Source organism: Chinchilla lanigera, unplaced genomic scaffold, assembly GCF_000276665.1.
Source record: "Chinchilla lanigera isolate Chin_1 unplaced genomic scaffold, ChiLan1.0 scaffold00064, whole genome shotgun sequence".
In the NCBI taxonomy this organism is placed as follows: domain Eukaryota; kingdom Metazoa; phylum Chordata; class Mammalia; order Rodentia; family Chinchillidae; genus Chinchilla; species Chinchilla lanigera.
The window spans coordinates 13,135,662-13,154,250 of record NW_004955465.1 but is presented as its reverse complement, the minus strand read 5'-3'; the positions used below and the strand labels follow the sequence as shown (position 1 = coordinate 13,154,250).

At 53.6% G+C, this 18,589-nt stretch overlaps 1 protein-coding gene and 4 non-coding genes across 5 annotated transcripts in view; 2 read left to right on the top strand and 3 right to left on the bottom strand.

The window, feature by feature from the left end:
- Prss16 (protease, serine, 16 (thymus)) overlaps positions 1–1,550 on the bottom strand; it is a 5,711-nt gene extending 4,161 nt beyond the window's left edge. The window contains exons 1-4 of the mRNA XM_013521807.1: positions 1,281–1,550; positions 618–717; positions 404–535; positions 40–299 (exon numbers count right to left, since the gene is read on the bottom strand). Of these exons, the coding sequence (XP_013377261.1) occupies positions 40–299; positions 404–535; positions 618–717; positions 1,281–1,550 (762 nt within the window). The remainder of the gene's footprint in view (positions 1–39; positions 300–403; positions 536–617; positions 718–1,280) is intronic.
- A 3,917-nt stretch (positions 1,551–5,467) lies between these two features.
- Positions 5,468–5,541, top strand: Trnai-aau. Its single transcript has one exon. It is a non-coding gene; the product is annotated as a tRNA-Ile (tRNA).
- Positions 5,542–9,220: 3,679 nt separating this feature from the next.
- Trnav-aac lies at positions 9,221–9,293 on the bottom strand. Its single transcript has one exon. It is a non-coding gene; the product is annotated as a tRNA-Val (tRNA).
- Positions 9,294–11,587: 2,294 nt separating this feature from the next.
- On the top strand, positions 11,588–11,670 carry Trnal-uaa. Its single transcript has one exon. It is a non-coding gene; the product is annotated as a tRNA-Leu (tRNA).
- Positions 11,671–15,421: 3,751 nt separating this feature from the next.
- On the bottom strand, positions 15,422–15,503 carry Trnas-cga. Its single transcript has one exon. It is a non-coding gene; the product is annotated as a tRNA-Ser (tRNA).
- Between the last annotated feature and the right edge of the window lie 3,086 nt (positions 15,504–18,589).

Sequence of the window (18,589 nt, the reverse complement as noted above, 5' to 3'; positions counted from 1 at the left end):
GAAGGACGTCCGGGGCCCGCGCTCGCCACTGCAGCCCGCCGAAGCTCGCGCCGGGCCCGCGGAGACCGGCCTCCCTCCCTCGCCCTCCGGAGAGCCCGCCGCCCCGACCAGGCGAGAGGGAGGGCGCAACTTCCCGGGCCGTTTAGACGAAAACGTGACAAATACGGGGAGGAGGAGGGGCCCCAGCGGGGCCGGGAGCGCAGAGCCCAGAGGACAGGACTGCGGCTCCGGACGCCGCTCCCTCCGGGCTCGCCGGCTCCCTAACTTCCGGAGAGGCTGCCGCGGAGCCACCTGCGCAGCTGGGAGCGGCTTAGCTCGGGCCAGAGGTGTGGCCAGACCGAGGAGGGGTGAAGGGAAGGGACCAGGGCAGCGGCGAGACGCAGGCAGCGCTGGCCGGACACTCACGCGTGGCGGCTGGACAGGTAGCGGAGCTGGGTCGAGCCCAGGCCCCCGGCAGGGACGCTGAGGCCGTAGAACCGGTGTTCCAGGCTTATCACCAGGGCGCCCCAGGCCGGGGCCAGGGCTGCGGGGTGCCCTATGGAGCGCGCAGGGCGAGCTGGGTCCAAGGCCCGGCCTCTCAGGCCCGCGATTTGCACATGCAGCCGCCTGACCCTTACCTGCCGTCACGGAGCCGGGGCCCAGGCTGCCCTCGCCCCCCAGGTGCAGGAAGACGGGCGCGTCCCGGCCAGCCCAGTGCCGGTCGTTCACCCAGTACCGCTGCGGGTGGAAGGGGGGGCCCGGTCAGCGGCGGTCACCCCTGCTGCGTCCCTGTTCCCAGGCTCGCTAGATCTTTCCCACGGGCGGGGTAGTGTCGGGTGGCTCCTGTAAGTGTGTGCTCATTTCTCCCGAGTGAGGTCCTCCCCCAAAGGCAGGTGTTTTGGGTCTGCGTCTTCCTTCTGCACTTCCAGGCTGGGGGGTGTCTGACGGCTGGGGAATTTAGGGACCCGGCCCATAGGGGAAGGCCTTCGAGCGCGTCTGCAGAGCGACACTGAAAGGCGGCAAGTTCGTTCTTCCCCCAGGGAGAGCGTTCCATTGCCCGCTGCGATCGGATTCTCACTAGTGTGCAGACCAGGTGGTGGGCTTGGGGCGGATCTGAAGGGCGGCGAGGAGACAGCAGGGAAGCCCAGCCAGAGGGAAGTGAGCAGTGAGGGGCGGGCGGGGCAGAGCGGGCCCGGAAAGCGCGGAGAGAGGGCGAGCTACGCAGTGGAGCGGACGGGATGCCGACTGCAGACAGCGGGGACCCTGAGGTGCAGGGAGGGACGCGGGAGCCGAGGTCTCACCTGCAGGAAGGTGCGGCCGTCAGACGAGTTGAAGGGATCCAGCGGCTGCTGTAGCCACCCCGCCCGGGGGCCCAGGCCCGGCCCCTCGCCGCCCTGCAGCCGCCGGACGCGCTCGCGCAGGCGCCGGAGGAGCAATGCAGCTGGGCCGGCCGGGGCAGAGGGGGTCAGGCCGGCGGGGGACCCTGCGGCCCGCAGCGCCTGTGCCCCCTGAACCTGGAGCCCGCAGAGCGAGGCCAGGAGCAGGGCGCACAGCCCGGGGACCCCGGCCATTCCGCCGCCCTGCGGTCCCCTGCGGGCTCCGGGACTTTATTGCGGCCCCGCCCGGCTCCAGCTCAGCCAGGCAGCGGAGGCTCGGGTTTCTTCCGACGCCTCGCAGGTCAGGCGTCTGTAGGAATCGCGACAGCGGGACAGGACGCCAGCGTCTGCACCCCGTCTCTGCACCGGGCCCCCCTCCCCGTCTGTCCTGGGCCTCAGCCCCGCTGGGGTCTGCCCGGCCCGCCCCGGGGGTCCCGTCCTAAGCGCCGGTCTCGGCACTATCGCCTCGGGGGATCTCCCTGCCGCGCCATCTCTGTCCTCTGGTCCCTCGGCCTCTTCCTGTCCAGCCCACTTCCGGATCCCAGTGCCCACTTCCTGGGCGGCTGGTGTTTCTCCAGGAACCTGGGGTCCCCCAGGTCCCCCTGCCTCCGTGGCACCTCTGATGTCTGTTCAGAAAGGTCTTCCATGGTCAGAGTTTTCAAAGTGTCAAAGTGGCCCTCTCTTCCTTCTCTAACTTTATTCTGTATGCCTTTGCAAGGCCGTTGTCACTATGGGGAGTGTTCTGTGCGTTTTTAAATTTATGTGGTCATTGTCTGCCTCTTTTACCAGATAGTGAGTGCCTTGACAATGGGGACTGTCATCTCTTTTGTCCAACAGTTTGCCAACCAGCTCCTAAAACTGTGGACACAGTGGGCAATCGATAAATATTTGCCGAGTGAATGAGTAATCTATCAAGTAGCCCTGCGAATTTTACTGTAAAAATACGCACAAACTTGATGGCTTTCCCCCGCCTCCAGTGCTGCCAGTTCTAAGCCACTGCCATCTGGGTGTTTGCTTGTATGTTGTTTGCTTGTTTGTTTTGAGACAGGGTCTCGCCGCGTAGTTCAGACTGGCCTTGAACCCGTGGCAATCCTCCTGCTTCAGGCGTGTGCCACCATACCCAGTTGCCACCCTCATCTTGGACTTGGAAGACCCTAGGCGCCCCGTGAATTGTCTTCCTGTTCAGCTCAGGCCTGCCCCAAAACTCTTCCTGTCTCTTTGCAGTCACGCCTCTCCCCAGACAACTGCTAGTCTTCCTATGGATTTACCTGCTTTGTGGGCCACACCACCTTGAATGCTCTCGCTTTCATCTAATCTTGGATTTACCTGCTTTGGACACTTGAGATATGGTACTAAGACTAGGTCTTTCACATTGAGCTGTATCCCCAGCCACTTTTATTCTAAGAAGGATCACACCAAGTTTTGAGTGCTGAGTTGAAACTTGTGATCCTCCTGCCTCTGCCTTGCAGAGTGCTGGGATTACAGGTTGAATCACCACACTAGATGAATGTGTGCTTTTTTATGTTTGGCTTTTTTCCACTTTGCATAATGTTTTTGAGGTTCATTGATATTGTAACAGGTATTACTTTATTTTTTATGCTGAATATTTTAGTGCATGACATATGTCATTATGACATTTTATTTATCTATGATTAGTTGATGGACATTTGAATTATTCTGACTTTTTTCTATTGTGAATAATGTTGCTATGATCTTATATGTACAGGACTTTATGTAAAACTATGTTTTTGTTTCCCTGTATATGTGGAGTTGCTGGATTATATATTAAAATTGTCTATAAATTTCTCTTTGTTTTTTGACAGTGTCTCACTATATAGTTCAGGCTGGCCTTGAACTCAGGGCAGTGCCCTGCCTCAGCCTCCTGACTGCCCCACCTCAGCCTCCTGAGTGCTGAGATTATAGGTGTACGCCACCATGCCTGGCTATATGTAACTTTTTAATAAATTGCTGAGCTGTTTTCCAAAGTGGCTGTACTCTGTCACGGCTTAGACTTTGGAAACCTGACACAAACAGGTAGGAAGGCCACACCTTCACATGTGGACCCACTGGGCCAGTGAAACCTGAGACAGCAGGAAAGTATGGAGTGGACAGTCAGAAGTGGCTGACTGTCCTCAGGTGGAAATGGACCTGTTCGCTGCAGGCTGTGCCTGCGCTGAGTTCAGCGGGTCACACTCACCATGGGCACGGTCATGAGGTGGCTTAGGAGGGGCCAAAATTTCCTTGGATTTCCAGTCAGACCCTGCAGGTGTGAAAGCACCTGATGACCTCTGTGAAGCTCATAAGCTAAGTTGTAGAACCACTTCGGTTGTTTGTGTTGAAAACATCTCATCATTTTTGTTGAGGGTTTAATGAGGCAAGGAGGGCATCTTCTGCAGCCAAAGACCACAGGAAGGCCGGTGGGTGGTGGAATGACTGAATAATTTAGTTGGGCTAAATGTGGTCCTGACAAGCGGGAAGTTTCAAGCTTGCTTCCAGCGCTTGTGTGGGTCTTGCTCCTCTGAGCTGGTGTAGTGGATGCCCTCTCTCGACCTTAGCTGTGAAAGGAGGGAGTAAGGACGTGCAGGAGTTGGAAGCTCACCCCGAGTGAATTTGCTCTTTCACCATTCACAGCCCATGTCCTTCGTAGGCAGGGAGCGTGGTGTGTCCATGCATTTGGGCCCTCAGTACCTCAACCTGTGCATTGGTGACAGGAGCAGATCCTTCAGTCAGTCTGCAAATTACTGTCGCCTTTTGTTTTGTGTGTTTCCAAGAGACCCGGATTTCCTCCCAGCTCCTCTGCACCCTGCTAGAGGGTGGGAAGCCACAGCTGCAGCACACAAAAAAAGAGACCCAACTGTCTAAAGCAACAGTCCCCACAGCCTGCCGTCCTGTGGAACATTTTTCCAGGGTGGCCCACTCTCCCCTTCTGCGTAGAAGCTGCTGCATTCCTCTCCAAAGCCTCTGCATCCTGGAAGGGACTTGAATCCAGGCAAATTCTTGAAAGAGAAGAGCTTTCAGACACGAGAACACGGAGCTCCCTTCTAGCTAAACCGGTTAGGCGAACAGGCCAGGGAGGCAGGTCAGTTCACATGGGGCAAAGAGTCCGATATATCCCGGAGAACGTCAGCGATACAACATGTAACGTACATTTCACATTCGTGTATACGCCGTGTACATACAAATAAAAAACGTGCAGTTCCTGATTTGCATCTTTTTTAGTACAAGCCAGTGACCTGGAAAGGAATCTGGACTCAAAAGATAAGCCCTGGAATCCGTCTGCAGTGCCTGCCAGGCGGGCCCCTGTGCGGGAAGGACTGGAGTGGGAGCAGGGGCAGGGGTGGATCGGCGGCCAGGGTGTGAGGAACCGGAACTGGAGTGAGTGCCCCGCGGGCCAGAGGGCCCCGTGCCCCTCTTTGGCTCACCATTTCCTCCAGCTCTGAATATTACTGAATATATATGTACATGGCGTATACATGACTGTGAAATGTACGTTACATGGTGCATTGTTGACATTCTGCGGGATATATCCGACTCTGCCCCACGTGAACTGATCTGCCTCCCTGGCCTGTTCGCTGTAACAGGTTTAGCTAGAAGGGAGCTCCGTGTTCTCGTGTCTGAAAGCTCTTCGCTGGCAGGGCCGGCCGCTCTTTCCCTCCAGATCATACACGATCAGAAATCCTCGCAAGCCTTTCTCTGCACCGCTGCGCTTCCTAGGCCCGTCCATGCAGATAGCTAGTAGGTTCCTTGTTTTGCTGAGATTTTATTTCTCTCCCTCTGCGCTCAACCCGCAGGTACAAATGCGAACTTGTTTCCCTGCCGACTCCAGGGCGCTTGGGCTGCTTGAGGAGGGTGCAGCCAGGAGCCGGTGCGGCTGTCGGGGAGGAGGGGCGCGTGGGGCCGGGCCCCTCTACTCCTACCGGTCCACTTGCGTGGACGCAGAAGGCGGCTCCTCGCGAGGACCTCGTCCCTGAGGCGGAACAGGAGGACGGCAGGAGGCAGGGCAGGGTGAGGTGACAGACGGATGAATCTTCTGGAAAGAGAACAGCTTGCTTTAAACCACTCCGAGGCTGTGATCAATCTTCCTACATTAGAAAACAGACGCTTTCCTAAGTGGCCGGTTAGCTCAGTTGGTTAGAGCGTGGTGCTAATAACGCCAAGGTCGCGGGTTCGATCCCCGTACGGGCCAACGTAGGTTTTACCTTGCGAATGAGAAGGCTAAGGCGGGCTCCGCCCTTCCTGCGAGCGGGGAATGGCTCCTCCCAGGTCTCTGATACACCCACGGCTCCGTTTTTTCATTAAACTTTCATTTTCCTTCAGTAGCTTTATCTGCTATTCCTCTAGCACACGGGGGCAGGCCACATCCGAGTGTTTTGGGCACTATTTCCTCTGTCTGAAAGGCACCCCTGGGCTAATTTCTTTCCTTCAGATTTTGGCTCAAATATCACCAGTATTTTCTCTCCGACAGAAGATCAAACTTGACCCTAATGTCCACCCCTAACAATTGTTCTCCTTAGTATTTATCACATGATCTAATATTTTAGAAATATCTTACTTTAAAAAAATTCTGTAATCTTCCCAATAGGAAAGAGAAGCGATTCTTTTCTGTTTGGTTTGCAAATATCATCCTAGTGCTTAGCATCACACGCACAGAACACGTCTGTAAGGATCCATTGAATGAATGAGAGATGAACTCTTTTTTTGAGACAGTGTCTTGCTGTGTAGTGCAGGCGAACCTCGAACTCAAATCGACCCTCCTGCCTCAGGCTCTGGACTGTTGGGATTACAGGCATGCGCCACCAATCCCGGCCAGAATCTGCAACTTTAATTCACGCCCTCCCCACCAAGTGATGTGACAAAGGCCCCTGCCCAGAGTAGAAACCCCAACCCCCTACCCCAGACACGGTCCTGGGAGCCAGAAGTGAATAAAGCGCTGGGCGTGACCGTCCTTTGGGAAGGCCCAAGGGAGAAAGAGCCCCGCCCGTGGGCCAGGGCCGCAGGAGCTGGGCCCCTGCTCTGCAAACACAGGGTAACCTGTGTTACCCACCACCACCTCCCTGGACTGGAAAACCCACGCAGTCCTGGGCGGGAGGGCACCGAAGAGGCCTTCAGCGTGGAGTCCTGAGGGGTGCGGCGGGTGGGTGGTTGTCTCTATACGCTTGTGAAGGAAGAGGCAAGTCAGGGAGGCAGGGGCTCTCAGAGTGTGCAGCCCCTCCTGCGCTATCCTTGCAGACCTGGAGGCCAGCCTGAGTGGCCATCTCGAACACCTCACTCAAGGAGGCCGAAGGCACCGATCCCTCTCTGGTCCCAGCCTTCCTCAGACCTTCAGGCTCCTGCTGCGCTTTGGCCAGCTCCCCCCGGTGTGCTCAGGGCCTCCTTACTCCTCACTAGGATGATGGGCACGTGAGGCCTCTGGGATCCACCGCTCAGGAATGCTGTGCAGGCTGTCCAGGCCACGATGGAGACGCACGTGAGATGACCTCAGTGTCGGGGAGCAGAGAGGCCCAGACCCTCGCAGCCTTCTTGCCCCGCAGTGTCCTCATGGCCAGCTCCGCCTGCTTCCCACCTCCCTCTGTGTCCACGACAGAGCTCTCAAAGACGGCAGGGACTGGACCTTGGGATCTGACTCTCACTGTGGCCAAGGAAGGGGCAGGTCATCCCACAGGCCTCATCCCCCAGCCAGCAGCCTCTCCTAGCAGCCGGGCTGGGTCTTCCAGCTGCGCCCACCCTGAGCTGAGGCTGCCGCTCTGGACTTGTTTGAGGAAAAAAGCACTTTTGCTTGAAGAAGAGGGGGAGAGAGGAGTAATGTTAAGTGAGCCAGACCTTCAGGTGTGCGTGGGCCGCAGGCGGGGAAGGGGAGCCTCCCTTTCTGAATTTCACAGGACAGCCCACTTGGTGTTAGCTCCTTCCAGTTCTGTGTCTTTTCCCAGAATCTGGAGGCCAAGTGGAGCAGAGTTACTCAAACTGAGATTTAAGGGGAAGACCGCTTACACTCCAGCTAGAAGGGTCTCCTGCCTTCACAAGATCTCTAGAGGGTCTTGACTTCGTTCAAGGACACGAGTTTGCTGATCTCTGCTTTAGCAAGCTGGGGATCAGTAAATGTCCCAGGGTCACATCTCTGAATATCTCTGTCTGCTATCTAATTATCTTTGTTTTTTTTCCCCTTTAATATCAGCACAACATTTATTCTTGAAAGTGAACTTGCAAATACGTACTCCCGACACCTACTTTAAGAGTTACAGATGAACACACTACATTTATCCTTCAGGATATCCCTTTGGTTGTCTGTTTTCTGCAGAATTCTACAGCAATAACTGATATCTGGGGATATAGCTCAGTGTCATAAGTGCCTGCCTAGAAAGCAAGAGGTTGTGAGTTCCATTCCTGGTACTGGAAAAAAAGTAAAAAAAAAAAACCACAATAAGAAATAAGTGACATCATGTTTTCATACTACCTGTGTAAATTTGCACTACATAAGAAATGTTCAACAGATTTTGATAATAGGACTTCTAACTGAGCGAACTCACAGGGCTTTGATCCAATCTGCTTTAGTAATTGTGCACATCCTGCATATAGATGGCTTCTCTATACTGTGCTCATTTTCAGTGTGAATATAACCAAAATGACTAGAGGTGTTCCCACAGCATATACATATGAGCAGATCAAGTGGCTAGCGGTGTTCCCACACAATATGCACGGATACGGGTTTCTCCACAGTGCAGTGTGCATAAAAAATCATGTATGAATGAAGCCTTCTCACATTCTTCATGCATCCTCGGAGGGTGAGTTTGCTCATGTCTTCTGAGGTTATGGGAAACAGCGCCTTCTCACATTTTCTACGTAGTGCTTCTTTGCAATGTGCGTTCCTTCACATATCTCAAGGTAACTGGAAGAGCTGAAGGGTCTTCCTCTATGATGACATACCCATGGCTTCTCTGCCTTGTGAATTCATTCATGTATTTGAATGCAATGAAAAAATATAACCTTTTGCAGGTGGCTCACTTCTGTTCAGATTTTCTCCGCTATGAATTCTTCCATGTATGTGCTGAGAGCTGCACCCTGCCCTCTGTGCTGAAGATTTTCCTTATTCCGGACAAAAGGCTTCTCTCCACTGTAAGTCCTTTCCTGTCAGTGTCATATTATATATTCACAGTTCACTTACCTCTGTGAATTTTTGATATCTATCATGACAGGAATGACAGAAGGCTTTTCCATATTACATACTGAGGTTGCTCCTCAGCGTGACTTCCTTCATGTATTTGACCATTGATGGCATACACAGGGTTTCTCTCCAGTGGGAATTTGGTCATGAGTACAAAGTACCTTGCAGCAGGTGAAAACTTGCCCAGTTGCTCCTCCTTGATTCGGTGAATGGCAGCTTCCTTCCTACAGCTTCTTTATTCTCTCTTTCTTTCACTTCTCACTTCCGTTTTCTCCGCGATCCCCTAATCTCTATCTGGAAAACGCTGCCGCCTCCAGCCACCTTTTGTCCTCCCGCGCGCTGACGCGCGGCGCTCAGGCTCTCTGGCCAGAGGAGTGGGTGTCTCTCCTTGCGCCCACCCCTCCGCTCTGTGTGCAGAGCCCTCTTCCCAGGGCTGGTGTGGGCCAGGTGCAGTCAGTCCTTCCACTGCTGCAAGCCCAGCTACCCACATTTTCTCTGAGTAAAAGGCACATCACTCTACAGCAGACCTGACTAGTGTGCCCTGCTGTTTTCCCCGTGGTCCTCTATCTGCAGAAGCTGGGCATATGGGAGGAAATACTTCTCTGTCGCCGACCCTCGCTGCCCTGGCTGCAAAGGAAAGCTGCTTTGAGACTAGACTGATGGGTGAACAGATTCAAACCAAACTCACAAAACAACTCCTAGCCAGTGTTTCCGCCCGGTTTCGAACCGGGGACCTTTCGCGTGTTAGGCGAACGTGATAACCACTACACTACGGAAACGACCTGACCGACGGGTGTTACTTTTGCATAGTAATTAGATGCGAACCTTAAATTTATCCTTCAGATTAGTTGCTTGCTGATTGATGGCCCAATCGCAACATACCCTCCCACCCACCCTTCCCGCCCACTTTGCCTCCCGCTAGCGGCGGTCGTCCGGAAGCGGCTGAGGTTTGCCCTGCGCCCAGCGGTTCCCAAAGGAGACTGAGACCAAAGGCAGAAGCAGTGCCTGCAAGGCTGAGTGAGGAAGAATGAACAGTATGAGTAGAGGAGGAGAGCCTATTGAAGAGTTTTTTACAAGTTTCTTTTTTAAATGACGTGCATTGCTACATGCACATCCCCATTCCTTCCAACGGCCGCGTGATAGCCAGTAGGGTGCGCTTGTCTTCAAGGCTGAATCTGATTCTGAAAGACCAAACCCTGCCGCCGTTAGCATCCCACAGGACACAGCCCTACCTTTGCGGTCCTGGGTGTGTGTGGTCCAGTACGCCTGGGAGCTCAGGGTCGGACACCTGGGCGCGGGCGGTCCTCACTCCAGTGACAGCGCTGCGGTCCCCCCAGTGCTGCGTGAGTGTCAGCTCTGCGCGCGGGACGTGGGAGCTCTCGCACCCGCCCTCCTGCAGGCGCCGACCCTCCCGGTCTTCTGAGCCTGCCCGTCCAGAGTAGTCAAGCGATATCTCATGTTGTTTTGCGTTTTATAAGTTGCTAATAATATTACATGTTTAAAACACATTTAATACTTCCTGAATTTTTGATGAATATCCCGTTCCTAGTCTTTACCTGTTTCCTAATGATCTTGATAATTTTCATGTTGTATTATTTATATATTAAGATCTTGTTATTTAAAAATATTTCCAGGATCTTCTACTTTTGTCATTCCTACTTACTTTCCTACTATGGCCTTCCTCGAATATATCTTTGATTTAGATGGAGCAAACTATATCGGTGTTTTGCTAGATTATTTGGCTTTTAAAGATATTTTTACAGTTATTTTCTGTCCGGTCGTAAAGATATTTTCTTCATATATTTCTATTAACTTTTGGGGGGTCCTATATAGAGAAGTGTGTTGCATACACTGCGCGTGTGTCTCTTACGGAGCACGTTGAGAATCACAGTAATGGAGCAATAAGCAAAGCCCTCGTGCACATCCCGCGTGGGACCTCCTCTCTCCACAGGCCCTCCGCACCGACGGACTGAATGGTGCCGGCGCTGGGGGACCCGTGGCGGCGAACCCCGAGTCTGGATTCGCGGAGGCGCTGGGTGCGGTCCGTGCCAGTGGCTCTGAGTCGGAGGCGGTCATCTCCTGTCCTGGGCTGCGGCGGACGCGCCTTCTCCCGTGCAGCATTCCCTCTGGTCCCCGGCACAGCAGAGGGGTGTTTACTTTTGTGACTCTGGTGCGTGGACACGAACTCCATCCCCACCCCACTCCAGGATTTAGCTTCATCTCTGGTTCTTGCAGTCTTTCCAGACGTTCCCAGGCCCACCCGGGCCCTGCTCCCCGGGTTTCCCCCACGCAGCCTTCCGCGCCTGTGGGCGTCCCGGGCCCTCGGCGGCGCCCGCACCGCGTGGGCGCAGGAGGAGGCCGCGCCGCGGGAGCCGGGACTGCGGGCGGAAACGCAGCTCGTTGGAATCGGCGTGGTGGATTCGGCCTCTAGGGCGAGCGCAGGGTTCCCGGCTCCGGGAGCTCCCCTGGGTGTAACAGGCGAGCCTTGGGCCGGGCGGGAAGCCCTCGGACGCAGGAGGCAACGAGTGTCCCTCTCGCGGGCTTGGATTCAGCGGGCAGAACCGTTTCCTGGGGTTCTGGGAGTGGCCCAGATGGCTGCACACCCCCACGTCCCCTTTGCACTTTCTAAGTGCTGACAAGGTAGGGTCCAAAAAAGTGACCATCGCTGTTGCATCCTGTGCTTTCCTGTTGTTAAAATCATAAGCCTTATTTCAGTGCAAGTCCCTGGGATCGGGGATGGTTTGTCTTTCCCTAAGACCTAGCATGACGTGTGGTGCAAATTAGTGGTGAAATAGTCCTTGTTAAAGATTTTTTAAAATTCATTTCTTTCTAAGCAGTGTTACAAAATTTTGGTTTTTTTTTTGGTTTTTCTCCTGTACTGGGAACCGAACTCACGACCTTTCGCTTAGCCAGGCAGACGCTTTGCCACTGAGCTAAATCCCCAGTCCCAAGACTTTGTTTCTTTTATACTTTCCTTTAAACTTCAGGTTTCACAGGTATTAACTTAAAAAAAAAAAAAAAAAATCGTTCAAAGATCAAAATTATAAGTAGGAAGGAAGCCAACTTAAGTGTCACCGGGATGGCCGAGTGGTTAAGGCGTTGGACTTAAGATCCAATGGACGTAAGTCTGCGTGGGTTCGAGCCCCACTCCCGGTAGTTCTTGAGAAGGCTTTGTTTTACCTACGGAGTAGCTCCAACTCCAACCTCACCGCAGCGGCAGCGATCGTGGCCGGGTGAGGAAGCGGCGCCCTCGGAGGATCTTCGGGCCCAGGAGAGCAAGGCAAGCCGGCCGGGTTCGAAGGTTCCTTTCCCTGGACACCGGCCGGCGCTGCTCTCAGGATCCGCTCCGACGTCTGCAGGGAAAGCTGCTCCCCAGGCGGCGCCTTCCGCCCGCGCGCTACACCTTTAGGACAAACCGCTTCTGGCTCCCCAAGCCGGCCAAGCCGCTTTCCAGCGGCTCAGCCAGGAGCTCAAGTCCCCTGAGTTCTCGCCAACGCTTGGTGTTTTTGACTCCCTTTTACATTTTCAGCCACCTAACTGGGTATGTCTCGGGTCTCACTGTGATTTGATTGGCACTGCCGGGAAGAGTGAAGAGTGCTTTCATGGGCTTACTTAACGGTCATGTGTACTGTTCTCGAGTGTGTGCTCCAATACGTGCTCATTTTAAATTTTTCTCATTATTGAGTTTTGAGAGTTCTTCATACGTTTCGCACCCATGACAGCGGTCAGATGTGTCTTTCAGAAGTATATTTTCCCTGGTATGACATATATTTTCATTTTCGCTGTAGAGAAGTCTTTCTCTATAGAGGACTAATAAGGCCTAATTTCTCTTTTTCCTTTTTTGCAGGGGGAATAGTACTAATCACATTTTACTTCTATATTTTCTACAAGAATGTGTAAGCTCAGCTTGAGTACTTGATCCTAGGAATTCTAGAATTTCCTTCTGACCCACACTGACTCAAAAAATTCGTAAGACACTGAATTTTAGCTGATGCTTTCTCAGCCTCTTGAGTGGAGGACCCATCTGCATCCCACTGCCAAGTGTGAACTATTATTATGTCCCATTTCTGCTTGGGTGCACCTGTTTTTCCTTCGGGTTGAGACTCCTTCATTTGGGTGGGGATATAGCTCAGTGGTGCAAGAGCCTGCCTAGGAAATGCAACGTCTTGAGTTCGGTTCCCAGTACCAAAAAAGAAAAAAAAAAAAAGGGCTATTTGTTTACTCTGCCACCTCAGCTCTCTCATGGGGTCAGAGAGTTTTTATTTCTGAATTACCTAGATTTTTCTGTGCTGGATTAGGGGCAACACTTTCCAGATTCCTGCATCCTAGATGGGTGCTACAGCCCCCGGGGGTTTATAGGGACCCAAATGCTGGCACCCTCCTCGTGCCCACTGTGCTGCTCTGCTCGTCCTCTGCGTGTCCAGCATAGTGGAAATCAGTGAGTCAGAGATAGGCCACGGTGGTGCATTAAAGATAGATCTGATGTCTCCCCACCCAGAAACCCACTAAGAAGGAAGAAAGGAAGAGAACACAGAAAGAGAACAAAGGAAGAGGAGAGAGGAGGAGAAAAAGGGAGGGGGGAGGAGAAAGGTGACCATAAATACAACAGGACAAAAATGGGAAGACACAGAGTAGCAGCAACATTTTAAAAATTAAATAGTCAGGGGTGGTGGCTCATACCTATAATCCCAGCACTCAGGAGGCTGAGGCAGGAGGATCACAGTGAGTTTGAGGCCAGCCTGGGATACAAAGTAAGCTCAAAGCCAGCCTGAACTGCATAGCGAGACCCTAACTCAAAAGGACAAAAGAAAAAGAAATTAAACAGAAGAAGGATCAGTGTGGTATGCAAGGAAAGCTTCATTTTAAGGTAGAGTTGGGGAAAGCAGAATAAGACCATAATTTACCTTATGGAAAACAATTCCCTGAATGTATGGAATCGAATGTACTGGAATGGGCTGTGTGTACATGTAGCTGAAAGTGGGCTGAAAATAGAACTTGTTGAATGTCATGTCAAAGGGCAGTGAGAAGATGGCTCTGAGAAGGACCCACATCCTGTTACTCTGTGAAGTCAGGCTCTGGGGACAGAAGCTTGACGGAGCCCTTCGAAGGAGGGGAGGTTAGGAAAGAGAGTCCAGTGCCTGAACCCCAAACTTCACACGTGTGCAGTCCGGTGGTTTCTCACGCATTCCCTTAGTCGTGCAACTGTGATCATCATCTTATCTCGGAGGACGTCATCACCTCCAGCACAAGCTCTGTGACCGCGCTCTCTCCCTGGTGACCGCGAGGACTGTGTGTCTGGAGTCGATGGTTCACAGAAACAGAAGGACAACTCGTGGCCTTCCCGTCTGGCTTCTCGGCCTGGAGGTTTCAAGGTTCGTCTCTTCCGCAGCTCGCATCAGAGCCTCACTCCCTTCCATTCTCCGGCGCCGTCCTGTACCTGACAGTTCGGGCCGTCCTCCCGAAGATCTCCTCCGGCAGGCCCCTTCTCTCCATATCAAGGGAATTCTCTTGCAGTGAACTTTAACCATTTATTTCTCTTATTTTTTCCATGAAGCTATATTTTATTTTTGCTGCTGTTCAGTGTTGCATCACCAGGATATATCACAATTTAATCATTTTTAAAAAAATTCTCAGTGGTCCGTGTGTGCAGAGCGCATTCCTCGTGAGCAGCTGGCGCAGGTACGTAACACATCTTAAAACCTCTCTGCCCACCTCTCGGCCTCCTTCCCTTTTGCAAAAGACCTTCCAGTATGGACCTCTTCTGTTGCTCTTTATACTGTGGGCTTTCCTTATAAGAGAATCCGTTATATATTTACGCTGTGTCTGAGTTCTCCCGCTTTAATATTGTTGTCTCAAGGTCATTTGAACAACACAAAGGAAAATTTCTGAACATCAACCAAAACCCATGTCAGCAGGTTGGGCCATTCGGGACTCAAACTCAGAACCTCCTGGAGCAGGGTGGGATTGGTTAGCCGGAGCACCGCCACCCCTGCTCCTGGGTTCTCTGGCTGCTCAGTCTGAGTCGGAGCATTGCAGAAAACCCGAGTCGCGCTGACCCCAGCAGTGAGGATAAGTCTCTCCTATCTGCATGAGGTGCAGCCCCTCACATTTATTTTGACAGTTCCTGTGGGGCAGCTGCAGGCGGTGCTTCTGGACCAGCGCGGCGACTCCGTCCCTTCCCCATGGACCTGGGTGCTGGTCTGGGTGACCTGGGTGCTGGACTGGGTCACCTGGGAGTGATACCCACGGTTTGCTTCAGATTTAACTGAAAGGAAAGTGGGATCAAGTACACGGAGGCGGGAACGGCGTTTCCCTCCTCTCTCCCGAGTCCCGTGGTGGCGAAAGTGATGCCACGCGCCGAGAAGGCGCGGGAACCCAGCGCGCCAAGGCCCCCGAGCCCACACGTGGACGTAGGAGGACAGTGGTGCTCATCAGGAAGCGCGGCACCGGCCAAGTGGTGTGGCCCCAGTTCTGCAACCCCCGCGCGGCGCGGACCCTCTCGCTCGCGGGTGTTTGTGATCCCAAAGATCTTTCAGGGGCTTATGAAAGCTTTCAAAGACCTTTCAGGAGCAGGTGTTTGTGATCACCGCCAGACAAAGTCTTTCCGGAGCTACCTGCTCGCGTTCGCACGGGCAGTCTTCTAGATTTGTTAAAAGGAACGTTTCCACAGTTACTCTTCGCCACTGGGATCTGCCCGAGCTTCTCCATTTAGCATTCTCCTAGAGAAACAGGCAGATACTCCGCAGGCCGAACGCAGCGATGGCGCGGACCGTGAGGAAGGCACGCGGGGGCGTCAGGTGCGGGAGCGGCCTCAGGGCCGGTGGACAGGGAGGGGGCAGGACTCTGACCGCCCGCGCTGTCAGTAAGAGGAACAAAAGCGCTCCCAGAGTTCGGAGTCGCTAGGAGCCGCTGTGAGCAGGATTTGAACCTGCGCGGGGAAACCCCATTGGATTTCGAGTCCAACGCCTTAACCACTCGGCCATCACAGCCCGCAAGGCGGCTCTCCCCGGTGCCTCAAAAACACCGTCCGCTCGTGCGGCCTGGGCGCCGCGTCCTGCCCATGGCCGCTGGCCGCGCACGCCCGCCCGGAGCGCTTCTGAGCTCAGCGCACAGCAGGCGGCTCCTCGGGCCTTCCCAGCCCCGCGCAGCCCGCCGCCCTCGGGCCAGGCTGCTAACCTCACCTGAGAGTGGACAGGAATCCCTGGCTTGGGGCTTTTCTTTTCCCCACACCGTTTTCGTGGGTTGCCTGGTTTTTCCCCAGCGCGGCCGAGAGCGAGGCTCGTGCTGCCGCTGCCCAGGACCCTGCTGTGTCCGGCGCGCTGTGTATCTGCTGCGGAGGAGAATTCGGAAGATCCAGCACACGACCGGTAACTGCACGACTGGGGAAACCCCGAGAAACTAGGGTTTATTAAGTAGGTATCTAGTCACTTATTAAATAACTCAGAATTATTTAATTACATAAAGTATGGCACAACTGCACGTGAAGTCCTATGTGTATTTCAAAGAAAATGAAAAATCATTATGTGCGTGTGCACGCGCACACACTTAAAAGCAAAGTTCAGGGTCGTGGGCTCAGAATGCTAGTGTGGGAGACATATTTACAGAGATTGTGCGGTGTTGTACAAAACATCTCCCCAAGATTATGCAATCAATAAACACATGACATGTAGGAGATGGCTTCTTCCATGGCTTTGAAGACCTTTCAGGCTCAGTGGGCAGCAAGACCTCAGCTGGGTCAGCGGCTCCCACAGGAAGAGTCCGTGCAGACCTGCCCCCATAATGCATTTCACCAGCACTTTGGGTGTCACCATTCCAGGGCTCTACTTTCAAAAGTGTTGGGGGAAATCGTTTTCTCAAGGCAAGCGAAGAAATGAGACAGTCGTGGCCGTGGAGACAGTCTAGCCAAGGATCTGAGTTGGAATATTCTGCTCACTGCTTGTTTATAAAACACGCCTGTATTAGTGCACACGCACTGCCTAACAACGTACCACAAAGGGGGTGGCTTTAAACAATTTATTTTCTCACCTCCCGGAGGCTGGCAGAGAGCTGTGGGGCGAGTGTTGGCCAGGCCACTCCCCGGCCCGCTGCTGGCTGCTCTCTCCCTGTCTTCCCTTGGTTCTTCCTCTGTGCACAGAGGCGGAGAGGGAGCAGGTGTCTTTCTTTTCTCACAAGGACACCAGTCCTACTGACCAAAGTCCCACCGTGTGATCTCACTGGACTTCCATTAGCACCCTAGAGGTCTGTTATGGTTCATATCCGGATGTTCCTGCAAAACTCCTGTTCTCACAGGCGGTGCTCCTGCTAGGTGATGGGATCCTGGGGCGTGATTAATCAGGGGAGTAACCCCTGCTGAGTTCATAGCTACGTGTGGTGTTGGGAGGTGAAGCCTGGCTCGAGGAGATGGGCCATGGGAGCGCGGCCTGGAAGGGTCTCTCTGTCTCCTCCTCCCTTGCTCTCTCTCTCTGCTTCCTGCCTGACCTTCCTTGGGCTCTTTCTCCTCTACCTGCCGCCCTGCCTTGGAGCCAGCCCACTATGGCCTGAAAACCCTACACACTGTGAGCAGAAAAAAAGCTTTCCTCTGCTAAGTCGTGGGTGCCTGACATTGTGTCTCAGCAGGTGAGAAAGTAACTAAGGCAGGATTTTGATTCCTTTTTTTTTTTTTTTTTTTTGAGACAGTGTCTGGCTGTGCAGTTCAGGCTGGCCTTGAGCTCACTTTGTAGCCCAGGCTGGTCTTGAACTCGCAACGATCCTCCTGCCTCAGCCTCCCAAGTGCTGGGATTACAGGCGTGCACCACCACGCCTGGCCAGGATCTTGATTCCAAATGCAGTCACACTGGAATAAACCAGGGCTCTGAAACAGTAATTTGGGGGAGAGAATTCAGTCCATAACAATACTATCTTATGTTTAGGATTTGGTGCCAGCATTCGACCTCTGTCACACGAGTTGCAGTCATCTCCCTTGTGATAGGAATTCCAGCTCAATGGTCATAGATCCCACTGTAACTTCTAGCTTACAGGGAAGAGCCACGCAAGGATGCTGGCGCTCTCCTGAGGAATTTGTTTAAGACCTCAGTGAAAGGCCCTCTGAAGCCTGGAGTGCGGGAGAAGGCGTGCCATCACACACGGTAGATCTGTTCGGCGCTCGCTGTCTTCAGCCTCTGCTCTGTAGAACACAGAGCAAATGCCGATGTTTCTCTTTCTCCTGGTGACCCTAACATGGGCCTGTACGTGAATCAGCCAGCCGGGAACACCTGGAGCCATCCTCGGTGTCTGCAGCTCTTTCCCTGAGTCCGGCAGCTCTGCTCAGCAAGCTCAGTTCCAGTGAATTGGGTCTGAGGCAACTTTTCATTCCTCCACCCGGGTAAGTGACAAAGTCCTACCATTCTTTTGGTGTGTCACAGCTTCTCAAGGGTCACACTTCGTATTTAACCGTGTGGGATCTCAGAAGCAAGAGATGTCAGGTCCTGAGTAACACCAGCAGAGCCACACCTCAGAGAGGGCCCCACAAGTTATTCAGGCCGGTCGCACTGACCTTCTCAGGTTAAGGTTGAAGGGCTGCTTCTACCAGGTAGCGCTAGGAGTCCGGATCCGGAAATGTAGAATGATTCTGTAAGGGAAATTCAGAGAATTGGTAGCTCCCACCCTCCAACCTTATTTCATTCCAGAAAAGAACAGTGCTAAGCTCTTCAGTACTCCTGATGCTTAGCAGGGTCTGGATGTAGACCTATATCACTACATTATTATGCATTTCCTCCTCTCTCCTACTCTTCACTCCACTCACTTCCCCACATACCCTGCGTGGGACAGCTCTCTCCTCCGTCGCGCCTAGGTTCTCGACCGAGCCGTCTAAAACAAGAGGCGGACCAACACGGGGAAAGCGCACGCATGTATTTAATACAAGGTGCAAGTGACACAGAGTCTTCGTGTGACACGAGGACCCGAAGGCAGGTAAACCCGCGTGACGTCTGCGCTAGGATCCACCGTGGTGGTGAGCGCGGGGCTGCACGCGTCCCCTCTGGCCCCCGGGACTGGCGCGCAGGGAGGAGGCGAGGTGGGGCGGGCAGCTCGCGGGGGC